Raw genomic sequence first — 16,419 nt, forward strand, 5'->3', positions numbered from 1 at the left:
GTTACTAAAATATGAATTTCTTGGAGAAACTTTGACATGAAACATGAAGACTCATCAAACAATGACTCACCACTTCAGCATTCCCAAGGTCTAGGGCATCCCATAGAAAGCCCTGTGGTAGACTATAGGGCTCTTGTCGGATATTATCCTTGTCTGGCTCAATAGGGCCATGGACCGTCACTACTTCACCTACAAAACAGTAAGAAGGGCCAAGGTTAGGGAGGCAACCACAATGTCACGGTCACTGTGATGGCCTTAAGAAAGGTGAACTCCGTGTCATGGACACGTCTCCCACACAAAGTGAACCAATAGTCAGTGAAGCTGACAAGATGAAGATTACACAAGTGCAACAAAAATCTCGGTAATCCAAGATCAAGGGACAAAGGTGGCTATACCAAAGTGCTTGCATTCTCATGCGAATATCATGCAATGCACTATGAAGTTAGAACTGGACACTCCCAGAGAGAGGCTGCAGGTGGACCATAAAGAGTGAGGGTTTCTTGGTGGTGCTACGTTAGATGAAATTCTGGACAACATGATCTTTTATAAACCTCTATGCAGAAGACCCTGTGTCTGTAAAAGCAGCCCATTAACACTGTCTCCTTACCTGTCCTGTATTATTAAACTTCTTTTGAGGTTTATTATTACCTGCAGAATTGGCAATGTGGGACTCAGTCAGAAGTGAAATCAGAAAGCACTAGTATCTGGGAAATCTGTAACTCTCTCCTCCCCAAAAACAATTTTCAAGACTGTGAGCAGAATTTTCCCATAGTTTGTCACAGGGTCAGACTCTTAATGAAAGCCCAGCTAACTTGTCTCTCCACATGCACTGCCGAGATTTCAAACAGGTCTTGAGTCACCGTGACAAAAATCAATTGGGATTGGGATTGGGATGGCTGCGGGGTGGGGGGAGGTTTACACTATCAGTCTTGCAGGACAAAGCCTGATAGAGGTAGCATGGTCAGTTTCACACAGATTGGGGCGCCATCTTTAAAGGGTATTCCGATTAGCACTGAAGTTAAACCCGCTCCAGCTCCTGTCGCATTGCAAAGATATCTGCAGCTCTTTCCCCTGCTTTCCCCCAACACACCACAAAATTATCAAGGCTCTCCTCGCACCCTACAACAACCTCACACCCCTGAGGCAGCATTGCAAGTGCTACTCCCCTTACTGCCAAGTTTCGCCCCCACCCCAATCTCCCTCACAACACCCACCGGCCAGGTTTCCCTCAAGCGTCTCACTGCCAGATCTGCCCCCCACCTCCCGCCCCCCCCCACCTCCGTCACTGCCAGCTGCCCTCTCTTCCCGTCACCACCAGCCCACCCCCACCCCTATTACTGCCAAGTCCCCTACTTTAAAGGCCTCAGCCCTCTTACCTCCCCCATCACACATAATGGGTATCCCCTCCCCCAACACAATTGTGCGCCCCGGGGTGTCCATCCTGGCAGTATTCCCGCCAGCACAGGTTGGTAGCACCAGTTCGTGCTGTCCTTCTCCCCCAGGTTCTATACTCACTTTGGTGTCCCCAGCAGAATTCCCTCAACATCCTCAAAGTTGCTGTGAACCTTGACGATGTGATGTCACATTAGCAAGATTTGAATACTAAGGAGGGTAATTCACTATGTAAATTAATTAAAATTTATTTAAATGAGGATACATCTTTTCTGGATGAGAACCTCTGGCAAGGAAAAAAAAAATCAGAAAACGGGATCTTGCTGACAAGACTCTAGCTTATCAACTCTCGCAAGATTTGTTCCAGTGTCTCCGTTTACGTTCACAGGGAACAGACACAACTGTCCCGATGATTGTAGTTTTTTCCATTCTTTCGTGAATTGGGTATCGGTGGCTAGACTAGTATTTATTGCCCATCCCTAATTTCCTTTGAAAGTTGCTGCCAAACTGCCTTCTTGAACAGCTACAGTTATTTGCAGAGCAACTTCCCATCAGCTCAATATCATCCATGGAAGAGGAACGTGGGGTTAGAGGGTGGTAGGGCTGGAGAGAGAGTTTGACTAAAAGGAGGATTCCAGGTTGAATGTAGGAAGTTTGAGTAGCTGTGCTCTGACACTGATATTTCAGAGTGTAAAGTGCTTTGGCTCCATTTTTGAGTGGGCATCCAACATATCTCACCCATGGTTTAGAAATCCTCAAGTTCTACTTGCTTCTAACATCTTGTACCCTCTCAAGTGGTCAGCATCTATAAGAAGTCCTCTCTGCTGGTCACTTTACAGTTCAATGTTAGCTCACAACCTGAGAGCTCAAATCTCAGAATGCCTTGAGCATAATCTCAAGATGCTTCACAGGAACATTACCAGACAAAATGTCACAACAAGCCACATTATTAGGTCAGGTTAACAAAAGCTAGATCAAAGAGTTAAATTTGAAGGAGAATCTTAAAGCAGGAGCAAGAGATGAAGAAAGACAGATATAAACATAGAGAGGCATCTCTGGGGTTTAGGGCCTTGGCAGCTGAATGCATCGATCAGCCAGGGTGGCATGATTATAATCAGGCATATGCATGACATAAGAAGTGGAGGAGCAGTTACCTCAGAGGTCGTAGGGCTGCAAGAGATCATTGAGATAAGGAAAGCCAAGGCCACAGAGGCATTCAAAAGGAACAACATTAAAAATAATCAAGGCATTGTTGGGCTGGGAGAATGAAGCCAGTGATCACAAGGATGATTGGACAGTGAGATTTTTTTGTTAGGATGTGGGCAGCAGAATTTTGGAAGAGCTGAGATTTTGAGGGTGAGCATGTGTATTAACATATATAGGAGAACAGGATGTTGGGGGAAACCTAGGGAATTCAATTTCTATCAAAAGGCAGCACTTCGCTAGCACTAACAGCGGAGTCAGCAACATTGCTCCATTTCTACAGAGAATACTGTAGATATACTGGGCAAGTCGCACCTAGTCTGAACACACTCAATATGCCCTCTTAAAAGCTATGTCGCAGATACATACCAAGCTTTGGCACTGGCTGGGTGTCCCAGAATTGATAACTACGTTTGGTGGCTTCCTCCATGCTCTTTGCTGGACCCTGGGCAACAGAGAATAGCTCGATGGCCTTCTGGATCTCCTGCAGCTTCTCGGCAGGTAACGAGTTAACCTGAAAGGCACATTTAGCACAAAAGAAATCTGAACATCTCAATCTTGCACCCAATGACATTGGGAACAGTGCTCTCAAACTGTTGCACTTCAGACCCTACCTTTCATTAATTCAATAGCAGGTCGCCATCAGAATTCAAATCTAAACCCCAGTGGGAATGTTTATTGATTGTATGACTGTCTGTCAGAATGCTGTACAATCTGTACTCTGCTCTTCCATTTTCAGAATGTTAAAAATTTGCCTGGTGTACATCTCTGTAAAGACTTTGTCCAGTGCTCATACAGCTGTATATGGTGTACCGTAACTGGGTGTATACACAGCTAAAAATACCACTAATTTTAAAGGGGATGGGGTAAAACACAAAATCTACTCATAATAATACTCCCCATATTTCCATGGTGTGCAGACTATTCTCTCCATATAGCTGTAAATAATGAAAATCCCATTAGATCCAAGACTGTGTCACAGCCTGCAGAACCAAAGGACATGAGATCAGGTTTCAAGATGGGTGTGGGAGGACACAATTTGAACTTAACTGCTTGATGCAGCATGGTGAACACATGGCATGAACTGTAAGGAGATTTAAAAGGTAAACTGAATGATTTTCTAAACAAGAATAGGGAGATTTGAATTTTAAGGCTGGTCAGATGGTTATCTGGACAGCTATTTCCCTGTTACAAAACAATCCGCAAAAGGCTGAATCTGGTCACATCAGTGATCTCAATAAACATCTGTCAGAGCTCTGTTAATGGGGTGGGTTAAATCATATTTGCACAATTCAGTGGAACTATATTTGACAATAGAAGAGCTCACAAATATACAATTATTAGATGTAGAAATATCACAGACACCTTCAATTCAAATCTACAGGCAGTGAAGGGTCCTTAATAGGTGCAATGAAATGACAATTTAAGAACATTCTCCAAATGTCTTAGCCATTATGTTCTCCTCCATAGCACTGGTGGGACAACCCTACTTGACGGATGGAATGTGCAAGTGACTCCAGAGATCCAGCTATTGTGCACACTTCCTGTACATGTGACATTCCAATTAGGTCACTGGGTCCTGCATTGTGGTTCTCCTAAAGTTATTTACATCAAAATAAACAACGAATATTTGAACTACTTTTGTCCGCTGATTTTCCTGCAGTCACCATACTCGCTGCACACTGATCATGGCATCATTGTGCCTGCACACAGGCCAAGAAGGATTTTCTGCTTAGGTAGGCATGGTAGCATAGTGGTTAGCACTGCTGCTTCACAGCTCCAGACACCTGGGTTTGATTCCCGGCTTGGGTCACTGTGTGCGGAGTTTGCACATTCTGCTCGTGTCTGCTTGGATTTCCTTTGGGTGCTCTGGTTTCTTCCCACAGTCCAAAGATGTGCGGATTAAGTTGATTGGCCATGCTAAAATTGCCCTTAGAGTCCTGAGATGTGTAGATTAGAGGGATTAGTGGGTAAATATGTAGGGGTATGGGAGTAGGGCCTGGGTGGGATTGTGGTCAGCACAGACTATGGACAGAATGGCCTTTTTCTGTGCTGTAGGGATTCTATGATTCTGGACTGACAGCTCTCCTTGATGCCACTGATTTAGAATAGAATAGAATCTCTACAGTACAGAAGGAGGCCCATTGAGTCTGTACCGACCACAATCCCACCTAGGCTCTATTCCACAACCACACACATTTACCCCGCTAATCTCTCTGACACTAGGGTCAATTTACAATGGCCTAATAACCTAATTCGCACATCTCTGGGCTGTGGGAAGAAACTAGTGCACCCGGAGGAAACCCACGCAGACAAGGGGAGAGGGCGGGGATGTGGAACTGAGACACGACAGATCAGCCATGATCTTATTGAATGGCGGGGCAGGCTCGAGGGGCTAGATGGCCTACTCCTGCTCCTATTTCTTATGTTCTCAAGTTCGGGGGAGAATATGCAAACTCCACACAGACAGTGACCCGAGGCTGGAACTGAACCTGGGTCCCTGGCACTGTGAGGCAGCAGTACTAACCAGTTTGCCACCATGCCACCCTATTGGAAGCTTTCGGCCCCAATACAGGGGCCCAATTACAAAGGAGTTTATAGAAGATTTCAGAAGAATACCCAGAGAAAGATACAAAAAAAATTCTCAAACATCGTGCTGCCTGACCCACCCATCAAGTGTTGTTGGAGAGGTTTTCCAGGGAAAGGAAGTATACTCAGCATTAACAGTGCGTACAAGACAATTAATAACCTTTTCAAAATGCGAGTCTGGCATTCTGCTACCAGCAGCTCTAGCCCAGAAGACAGCACAAGTTAAAATCTGACAAGAATATGGAAAAATCACAGCTTCCAAAAGGTCAAAGAAACAAATGTTAACATTTCTTGCAATGATTCCGAGACTTACATTTCAGACTCTCTAGTGTGACTATAATGATAACAATCAAAGCTTCCTGGTAAGAAAATTCTGTCTAAAATAACTAAAACCCCTCCTTTCTAAAAATGTACTACAAGGTTATAGTTAAACCATACAGTAAAAAAAAGCATTGCTCTCAGACAGTTAGTGCAAAGATTTCTTTCAAAGATTACAATGCATACAAGACAACATTTCCTCCTACACTCTTCAACTGCACTGCCTCAGCGGAGGGCCATAATTAATCTCCACAACACTCCATCCTGCTTTCGCGGGACAATGTGCCTGTGGGTGTGTGTGTGGTTTCACACTGGGGTGCGCGGAACTTCAGGATTTGTTTCAATGGAGCTTACTTCGATGTCATGAGGGGAAAGAAGAATCAGGAAGAGAGCACCATGAAGGAAATGAAAGCTGATCCTCATCATGGTGTAATGTACACAGAGAAGCTCCATTACATCTCAGCTGGTCAATTAAATATTGATAATTAAAAATAAATCTATAATTAGTTTAACAATTAGCCAATCTCCTGTACTTTGCACAAGAAAATGAATTCTAGAGTTCAGGTGAAGTTGAGTAAAGTAATTAGAAAAGAATAAGTATTATCCAGTCCTTGAATTAGACTCATTCTGCCCTTGTTCAGATATTATAATTTGGCATCATTGAGATCTAAACAGAATAGGTGAGAGCAGCCTGGGAAGTGGAAAAGTTGGGTTGGTTGGATTGTCATGTCAATGAACTGGGAGATGCAGATTTGAGATTTCATATTAATATAAAAGCAGGACGCAGGAACTGGGGGAAATCGAAACAAAAACAACACACTGTAAATCCTCAGCAGGTCTGGCTGAAACTCTGGAGAAACAAACAGAGTTAACATTGCAGGTTTAAGAGTTAATCAAAGAGTTGGAACATTAGCCCACTTTCTCTCTGCATAGATCCTGCCAGACTTGCTGAGTATTTCTATCATTGCTGCAGTGCTACCACTGGTGGGACAGTGTGGTCAGGGTATTGTTAGGAAATACAGATTGTTTAAGTAATTTATTTCTGCGTTGTGTATGTTAGAGGTAAAGTATAGTTTTAAGTTTAAGCTGAACGTGCGTTTCTGTATGTGCGCTTGGGGTTAAAACTTCAGTTTGGCTTCGGTGTTAAGAAAGCATAGCCTAGACGTGGGTTTAATTGCCTGCACGGTAATGAGGTTTTTGACGCAAAATCAATTACAGGGTTTTTTAAAAAAAAAGAGACCAAACTGCTGCTTAACAACCAAAGGTCCACACCGAAGCACCAAGAGCAGTTAGAGTCAATTTGGAACCAAGTGATCCAGAGTCAAGGAGCCTTCCACTGGAACTGCCAGAGGCAGAACAATGTATCGGGACATGAAACTAAAGAACAGAAAGCCACAGAAATCAATAAACAGGCCAGAGAAAGGTTCCAGGAGGACCATAAATCAAAGGAACAAAGTCCTGTCCTGTGAAGTTACAGGTGGTGCAGAGAAAGGCTGCTGAATTAAAAAGACAGCTGCAAGAATAAGATTGAAAGTCAGCTATGTGAGAAGCTAGATATCAGGGTATTAGAATGCACAATCTAGGGCAGGGGCATATTAGGGTTAAAATAATGGAGGTGGATCCTTGACAATGATATGAGTGAAAGTGTGGTCTTGGAGAAGATTCAAAGTTTTCTTCTTCGAGAGCGAAGTTTGGACATCCTTGTGTGAAAGCCAGAGTTCCAGTGAGACCAGCTTGCTCATCATGTGAAATTTCCTGGAGGAAATTGATGAGAAATCCGCAGAAGTTATTTGGGTGGCATCTGATGAAGTGTGCTGTGTCTGACCACTGTTTGTCCATTGGTTTACATGGGCTGCATAATTATTGAGAACATTAGAGTACAAGATAAATATTGGGTGGGATTCTCCACCCCTTCTGCTTCATGGTGCTGAGAGGCAGCATGCCATTCACTGGCAGTGGGACCTTACAGCTCTGGTAACGTCAATGTAGTTTGCTATGGAACGCAACCCTTGCTGCCAGGATATCAGTGGTAGGGATGTGTCTGGGAGTATAGGTTCCCATTGGCATAAATGGCAGCAAGATTTTGGCAATTGTAACTTATATTATCCTTACACATCTATATACATAAGGTGAAGGAATAGTGCATTGCAGTTAATCTTTTCTTGTTGAACCTTTGTTAAAAATTCATTGGCAGTCCTGTGACTATGTTCATCCACGCTCTAAAAAAAACAAAAGCTAGGATCCAAGTCAAACTCCATCATGTGATCTGTCCAGAAGTAACATTAGCTGGGATCGCAAGAGTATCCAGTTTACTGAGACAGTATCCATAATAAATGTAGACATAGGAATTTAGGATGGAAAAAAGATAACAGACAAGTGTGCCATCAGGAACTAGGACTTTTAGCAGAAAGTATCTAAAGATAGAACAAAAAGAACAAAAAAAAACAGCCCGGGAAACAGGCCCTTCGGCCCAACGAGCCCGCGCCGTCATCTCAACACCACCAGTCCCCCTCTCCACCCACAACCCTTGTCTAATGTTTTATGGCCATCCAGATTGAGGGAAACTGATTTAGGGACAATTTATTCCTGCCAATCAGCTTAACAGCACATCTTTGGGGTGTGGGAGGAAACCGGAGCAAGATCTTTTTTAGAATTAAGAAATCTTGAATAAGTCAGAAAAGGGGATGTTCAAATTTTACATTAAGTACTGTCCACACGATGCTATGTTCAAGTATCTCTCATTGCTCTAAGTGAATAAGCCATATCTCCACATCATGGCTAAGTGAATATAACTGCAGGCTACAATGTTCTCTCATTGGGAAAACTCAAAACATTTAATAGCGTACTGGTTTGTTTCAGTTGGTGGCACTCTTGCTTCTGAGAATGCAGGCTGTGGATTCAAGACTCTTCCAGAAATTGAACACACAATATAGGCTATAATTTACACAGATATGACAGAATATAATAACTGGGGAGGCAGCAGGAAGACTTCTAAAATTTAAACCACTGGATCCTGAAAACCACAGAATCCCTACGGTGCAGAAGGAGGCCATTCAGCTCATTAAATCTGCACTGACTCTCCCAAGCCCACCCCACCCACCATATCCCCATAGCCTCTTGCATTTTCCATGACTAATCCTAACCTGCACATCTTTGGACTCTGAAATCTGTGCACCCAGAGGAAACACACGCTGACATGCAATCTCCACACAGACAGTCACCCAAGGCTGGATTCAAACCCAGGTCCGTGGTGCTGTGAGGCAGCCGTGTCAACCACTGGTCGGTACAAATTTTAAAGAAAGTGAACCATGAGGTCATCTGTGGTGGGTAAGTTGTCAGAAGGTATTCTAAGAGACAGGATCCACAGGCATTTAGAGAGGCAAGGACTGATTAGGGGCAGTCAGCATGGTTTTACGAGTGAAAAATCATGTCTCACGAATGTGACTAAGTTTTTTGAAGGGATAGCCAAGAAGGTAGATGAGGGCAGTACAGTCAACATTGTACTGGACTTTAGCAAGGCCTCTGACAAGGTACCGCATTGTAGGTTATTTCATAAGGATAAATCACATGGGTGACATTTACCAGAGTGAGGTAGCCAATTGGATGCAGAATTGGCTTGACGACTGAAGGCAGAGGGTGGTTGTAAAAGGCTGTTTTTCCAAACAGGAGGCTTGTGACCAGCGATGTGCCTCAGGGATTGGTGCTGGGTCCACTATTATTTGTCATTTATATTAATGATTTGGGTGAGAATTTAGGAGGCATGGTTAGTAAGTTTGCAGATGATGGCAAGATTGGTGGCACAGTGGACAGTGAAGAAGGTTATCCAGAATTGTAACAGGATCTTGATCAATTGGGCCAGTGGGCTGACGAATGGCAGATGGAGTTTAACTTAACTGAATGCAAGGTAATGCATTTTGGTAGATCAAACCAGGGCAGGACATACTCAGTGAATGGAAGGATGTTGGAGAGAGTTACAGAACAAAGAGATCCAGCGGTACAGGTTGATAGCTCCTTGAAAGTGGGATCACAAATGGACAGTGTGGTGAAGACGACACTTGGTACGCTTGGTTTCATTGCTCAGAACATCGAATACAGGAGTTGTGACTTCTTGTTGAAGTTGCACAAGACATTGGTGAGGCCACATTTGGAATAATGTGTACAATTCTAGTCATCCTATTATAGAAAGGATATTATTAAACTGGAAAGTGTGCAGAAAAGGTTTACTAGGATGCTACTGGAACATAATGGTTTGAACTATAAGGAGAGGCTGGAAAGACGGAGTTTTTTTTCCCTGGTGTAGGAGGCTTAGGGGTGATTTTATAGAGGTCTATAAAACAATGAGGGGCATTGACAAAGTAGATAGTCAACATCTTTTCCCAAAGGTAGGGTAGTCTAAAACTAGAGAACATAGGTTTAAGGTGAGAGGGGACAGATACAAAAAGGGTCCAGAAGGCAATTCTTTCACACACAGGGTGCTGAGTGTCTGGAATGAGCTGCCAGAGGCAGTAGTAGAGGCAAGTACAATTTTGTCTATTAAAAAGCATTTAGACAGTTACACCTGCAAGATGGGTATAGAGGGATATGGGCCAAACGCAGGCAATTGGGAATAGCTTAGTGGTAAGAAAAGGATGGCATGGAAAAGTTGGGCCAAAAGGGCCTGTTTCTATCACTACACCACACCATGCATTTCACTTACTGCATCCATTGACAGGCTTCAGTCTTTTAAACTTCATGCTCTGGAAATCTTTCCCCAAATCCCCTGCTTCCTTTCCCAAGTGATTTTGAAACCTACCTTTGACCAATCCTTTGGTCATCACCCTCAATGTCTCTTTTCATTCCCCATTAATTTTTTTTAAATGAATCTGGAAAGAACTTGGGTACATTAAAAAGTACGGATTAAATGTAAGTTGCTGCTCTTGTTGAGTTTTTGTTGTGCAAAAGAGGCAAATGGCAGGAGGAATAAAAGAACTGAGTAGAATTGTAAAAGGCACATTACTATATTTTAGCAAAGCTACAACTAGGTTCATAGACTCATGGGATCATTTGTCCGTGTGCCTGTTCATAACAAAAGAGCACAAGAATAGAAGTAAGCCATATGGCCCCTTGAGCCCGAATCCCCAGCAAGATGATCATGACTGATTTTCTACCATAACTGCACTTTCCTATTCTTTCCCAGCAGCACCAGACATTGTTCCCCTTCAAATTTTTAATAAATTTTCTTTTGGAAGTTACTAGTCAGCCTACTCCCACCATTGCCAGATGGCGGCTTCCAGATCAAAATAACTCATTGTAAATTTTTTGATCGCTCTACCTCTGGTTCTTTTGCTGATTGCCTTTAATCTGTATCCTCTATTTAATGACATTTTGTCACTGAACATTTCTACGAAAACTCCTCTTAACCTCCTCTGTTCTAAGAGAAACAAACCCAGCTTAAGTCTCTCTATGTAACTGAAGTCCCTCATCTCTTTCTAGTAAATCTTTTATCTACTCTCTCCCAAGGTCTTGACATGCTCCCAAAGAGTGACACCCAAAATTGTCCACAATTATCCATCTATGGGATTTAATCAGACTTAGAGAGGGGTTAGGTATAATATCCTTGCTTTTGTACTTATCAGTTTTTTATTCTTTCCTAGTATGTGGCTGCCACTGACAAGGCCTATATTTGTTGTCCATTCCCACTTTAAGAATGTGGACATGAGCTGCCTCCTTGAACCACTGTAGCCCACCTGGTGAGTACACCTTCAGAACTGCTAGGGAGGGAGTTCCAGAATGCTGACCCAGTAGTAGAGAAGGAATATCAATATAGTTCTAAGTCAGAATGCTGTGCGACTTGAAAGGGAACTCACAGGTGGGTGGTACAAGTTAAAGCCAATAATTGCATTGTTTTTAAATAGCCCTTTCAACTTATCTTGAAACTTTCAGATACTTGCGCATGTACACCATCAAGTCTCTATTCTTTCAACCCTATTAAAACTGTACAAGTTAGTTCACGGTGCCTCTCCTTCCAAATTCTTATCAATTCACACTTCCCTTAAAGTTAATTAGTGTCACAAGTAGGCTTACATTAACACCGCAATGCAGTTACTGTTAAAACCCCCTAGTTGTCACACTTCTGCACCTGTTCAAGTACACTGGGATAATTAAGCATGGCCAATGCACCTAGCAGCACATCTTTGGACTGCTGTTGAAACCAGAGCACCCAGAGGAAATCCACGCAGACCCAGGGAGAACGTGCAGACTCTGCACAGTCATCCAAGCCGGGAATTGAACCTGGCACTGAGAGGCAGCAGGGCTAATCACTGTGCCACCCCATTAAGTTCTCTGCACTAAATTAATCTGGAACATCTAGGCAATCACGATCATAACATTAAGATGATGGAGGAGGACACCAGTATGAAGGAAAGCAGGATAATACACTTTGAAGAATGAGAATAGAATTTGGTAAAATGGGCAACAAAATTACCAAATAGCAATGTGGAACATGAATGGAGAAAATGTAAAATGCTGTTCAAGGAGTGCAAATATATTCAACTGGAAGGAAAGAACAAACTAGATACCACAGACATACAAAGAAATAAGGGAACCACTGAGGGCTGGAAAGAGGCAATCATTAAATACACAAGACAGCAGAGGAAACGAATGAAGAGAGAGAGAGTAAAGAGAAATTAGGAGAAAAGTAAACTGTGTTATCCAGCTTTATACCAGCCAGAATGATCCATTAACCAGAATTTCTGACAGCTCAAGTTTTTTTTCTTAAAGAGGAAGTCTGAAGGTTGGAAAAGACTCAAAAGACGCATTCTGAGACCCCCCAATGTCGAGGTTGGTCTCTCGTTGTGGCGGTGATCGGTCTGATTTCTTTTTTTTAAAAGAAAGCTGGCTGGAAACCCAGAAAGCTGCTGGAAGGTTGGAAGCAGCGGTTACCGCTTGGAGCAGCTGTCAGTGAACATGATGGCTCGATTTTTAAAATAAAAGCTGGTTTGAAGGTCGTAGTGTCAGCCTGGTCTTCAGCTGTGGTGGTTTTATTATGATGCCCTGTCGTGCTGCCCAGTTGCATCCCCTCACTTACTAAAGGTGCTACAGCACCTTTTGTGTCTGGAGTACTTCCCACTAACTGGCATTTTTGATTAAATGACACCACCTTTTTCTGTAAACAATTAGGAAGGCAAAGAGACTGTCCAACTAAATTACCAAGCACATAAAAACAGAATGGTAAAATATGTCACATCAACAAAAAGAGAGTGCTTTAGGAATAAGATCATTAAGGGATGGATAGAATATTACAGGTAATGAAAGAAAGGTGCAGAAAGATCCAATAATTATTTTGTTTTGGTGTTTACCAGAAATACAAACACAGAATAGGTAGACAAGGCGTCGAACGACAAGATGAATAATGAGGTAAGTGCATTTAAAACTAATAAAAGTATTGAATTAACTAATTAAACTCAGAATAAAATCCCTGGTCTGGATAGATTGTATTTGCATATTTTAAAAAAATCTAGGGAGATAGCAGACGCATTACAACACATATTTAATAATCCATCAGAGAAAGCTGTAGTGTCAAAGGATTTATGGACCGTTCATCTAATTCTATATTTGAAGAGGAACTGAACAGTCCAGGGAATTACAGACCAGTTAGCTTAACGTCAGTGGTAGGAAAACTATTGGAACCCTTACCAAAAGGGCTATCTAGAAATGAGAAATATAATAATGAACAGTCAGCTTGGATTAAAAAAAGGAAAGCTCTTGCTTGTTCAACCTTAATTATTTTTTATGAGGAACTTTCAGTGAGAATAGGCAATGATATTGTAGATGGCATTTACCTGGATTTTCAAAAGGCCTTAATTGACTAATGAATGGAGTTGGAGAATGTGGAGTCAGGACGCAAGTGGCCAAATGGACAGCTAGTTGACTTCAAGACAGAAAGCAGAGAGTGGGAGTAAAGGATAGTTATTCAGAGTGGGAGAAGATGGTGTCCTACAAGGATCAGTGTTGAGACCACTGGAATCAAAAACACAATTTTGATATTTTGTGGACGATACCAGCTTGGGGGAAATAGTCAACACTGAGGAGGACCACAACAAATTACTAGAGGTCATTGATAAAGTCTGTAAAATGGGCTAATAATTGGCAAATGAAGTTCAACAATGATACATGCGAGGTCGTACATTAGGGAAAGAATAGGAAGGTGCAAATTTAAGTCAGGAAAAGGAACAAAGGGATTTCCAAGGACAAATACACCAATGACTAAAAGTTGTGCCACAAGTTAGCAAGCCCAATTAAAAGAAAAGCAAACAAAACGCTAGGTTTTATTGGAGGTTATGGGAAGCTGCTATTAAATTTTAGTTGGTGCACACTTACAGAACTCCATGCCATTTTGGTCACCATATTATAAAAACAATACTGGAGAAGATGTACAGATGATTTACAAGCATGATACCAATAATTCTTACACATCAGGAAAGGCTCGATAGAATTTGTCTTTATTCTCTTGTCAGAAATAAGATTGAGAAGTGACTTAATAGAGGTCTTTAAAATGATGAAAGGTTATGATAAGAGCGAATACAGAGAGAATATTTCCTTGTGGAGAAGAGCATAAATAGAGGCCGTTATTATTGGATACTTCCCAAGAACTCCAATAGGCAATTTAGAAGAAATCTTTTTACTCAGAGTAAACAGAGAATAATTATCACAGAATAATTGAAGCAGATGTCACAGACACAATAAAGCTATACAAGCTTACGAGACAGAAGGAAATTGAGGTTTATGCTGATAAAAGAGATGAAGGAGAATAGGAGGAGGCCTGAGTACAGCATAAACACCATCATAAAAATAAACCATTTGGCCCAACCAGCCTACCTAAAACTAAAGCAAAATATTGTGGATTCTGGAGATCAGAAATTAAAAAAAGTACTGGAAAAACACAGCAAGGCTGGGAGCATTGGAAGAGAGAAAGAGAATTAAATGTTGAGTCCGTATGACTTCTTCATAGCTCAAATGCTCCATTCCAGGCAACATACTGGTGAATCTCTTCTGCACCCTGAACGTAATCAGATCCTTCCTACAGTCTGGTGACCAGAACTGCACACAGTACACTAGCTGTGGCCGAACCACAGTTTTGTATAGCTCCAACATAACCTCCAAAATCCAAGTGTCCTGTATACCTTCAATAACTATTAATCTGACTAGTTGCCTTCAGGATCTGTGAACAAGCACCCTAGATCTCTCTGTTCCTGAGATTCCTAGTACCAGTAAGAAATCCCTTTTCTTGTTACCCCTTCCAAAGTGCACCAGCTTGTGCTCTTCAGGATAAAATTCCGTCTGACATAGATCTGTCCATCCCATCTATATCATCTCTTCCAGCAACCCAAGACCTCCTTCCTTGCTATCAACAATCCTGCCAATCTCTATGTCAACTGCAAATTTAATTATCACCCCCCCCGCCACATTCTTATCAATACTGTTTATAGGCATGAGTAATAAAGGAGCATTTATCAGCCTGTCATACAGACATCTATGACTATTCTCACTGTTTTACATTTCTGAGTTTCATGCAATCTGCAAGCTTTGAAATAATGTAGTGTATATCCAAGTGTAGATCATTAATCTATATCAAAATAAAGTGGGCCAAACACCAACATCTGGGGAACACCAATGTTAATTTCCCTTCAGTCTGAAAGACAACTGTTCACCATCTGCTTTCTGTCCCTTAGCCAATTTTGAATCCATGCACTGATTCTTGACTCTCAAGGGCTTAGATTTTGCTAATAAACATTTTATGTGGTGTTTCATCAAACATCTTTTGAAAGTACATGTGCACAATCGGTTTAGCCTCATCAATCCTCTCCATTATTTATCAAACAACTGAAATATAGTTAGTCAAACATGATTTGCCATTAACAAATGTGTGCTGGCTGTCAATTACCAATCCATATGTTTCCCAAATGCCATGGCCTTGGTTTAAAAAAAAAATGAATGGAATATGGGGAATGAAACAGAGCTGAGCTTGGGCTTTGAGAAAGACAGGTCTCTGCCAGAAGAAACATATGAATGATTTAATAATCAACAGCAGAGTGAGGCTTTCAGCCCACAGTTGTCAGTGCTGGAACTTCAACTCTACTTAGTTTATGTTGAGAGACTGTTTACTGTGCCCATCCCAGTCCAACACCAGCATCTCCACATCATTATTTAGTTTCCCTGCTCTTGCTTCAAGCTTTTTCCACATTGTCCCTTATTGCATTCCCTATTAAATGATGCTATAGACTCTGCCTTGATAACCATTTGCAGTAATGGTAACTTCATGTTCTAATAATTTGCAAGTTAACCTTTGTCAGTCAGGATGGTCAAGCAGTCTCAGGCGCAGGTCGCAGTCCCCTCTGGAGGTATGGGTTTGAATGCCATTTCTGACAAATTTTCCTTAGGTGGCGCAGTGGTTAGCAATGCTGCCTCTCACCCCCAGGGACCCGGCTTCAATTCCAGAGTTCGGTGTCTCTGGGTGCTCCAGTTTCCTCCCCAGTCCAAAGATGTGCAGGTTAGATGGAGTAGCCAGGGTAAATGCACAGGCATATGGGGATAGGGCAGAGACGAGGTAGGCCTGAGTAAGATGCTCTTTCAGAGAGTCGGTGCAGACTCAATTCTATGGTTCAGATTCCGAATGAATCTCAAAAATAAACAGGAAATAGGGTAAAGAGTACAGTATTAGGTGCATGTTAAAGGATGAGGGATGGAGTTACATGGAGTACAGTCCTCTGAAGTTAAACAGGTAAAGGATTCACACTTGGGATCTGACCATTACTGTTGCGCACTTACATTAATGACCTGCATTTAGAAGCTTAATGCAAAGATTACATTAAGCTACAGAGATTGCATTAAACTAAGTAGGCAAATACGTGGTAGATGCCATTACCTGCACTGTTCCTC

The 16,419-nt window shown here is 42.1% G+C and overlaps 1 protein-coding gene across 3 annotated transcripts in view; it reads right to left on the reverse strand.

Moving 5' to 3' along the window:
* The window catches only part of LOC145359288 (glycylpeptide N-tetradecanoyltransferase 1-like), a 71,489-nt gene that overhangs the window by 28,571 nt on the left and 26,499 nt on the right, over positions 1 to 16,419 (reverse strand). For all 3 annotated transcript variants that reach the window (XM_080213838.1, XM_080213839.1, XM_080213837.1), the window contains exons 3-4: positions 2,965 to 3,109; positions 71 to 189 (exon numbers count right to left, since the gene is read on the reverse strand). In XM_080213838.1, coding sequence (XP_080069964.1) covers positions 71 to 189; positions 2,965 to 3,109 — 264 coding nt within the window. The remainder of the gene's footprint in view (positions 1 to 70; positions 190 to 2,964; positions 3,110 to 16,419) is intronic.

This window comes from Carcharhinus amblyrhynchos, chromosome 27, assembly GCF_965287045.1.
Source record: "Carcharhinus amblyrhynchos chromosome 27, sCarAmb.v2.hapA, whole genome shotgun sequence".
NCBI classification, from domain to species: Eukaryota; Metazoa; Chordata; class Chondrichthyes; order Carcharhiniformes; family Carcharhinidae; genus Carcharhinus; species Carcharhinus amblyrhynchos.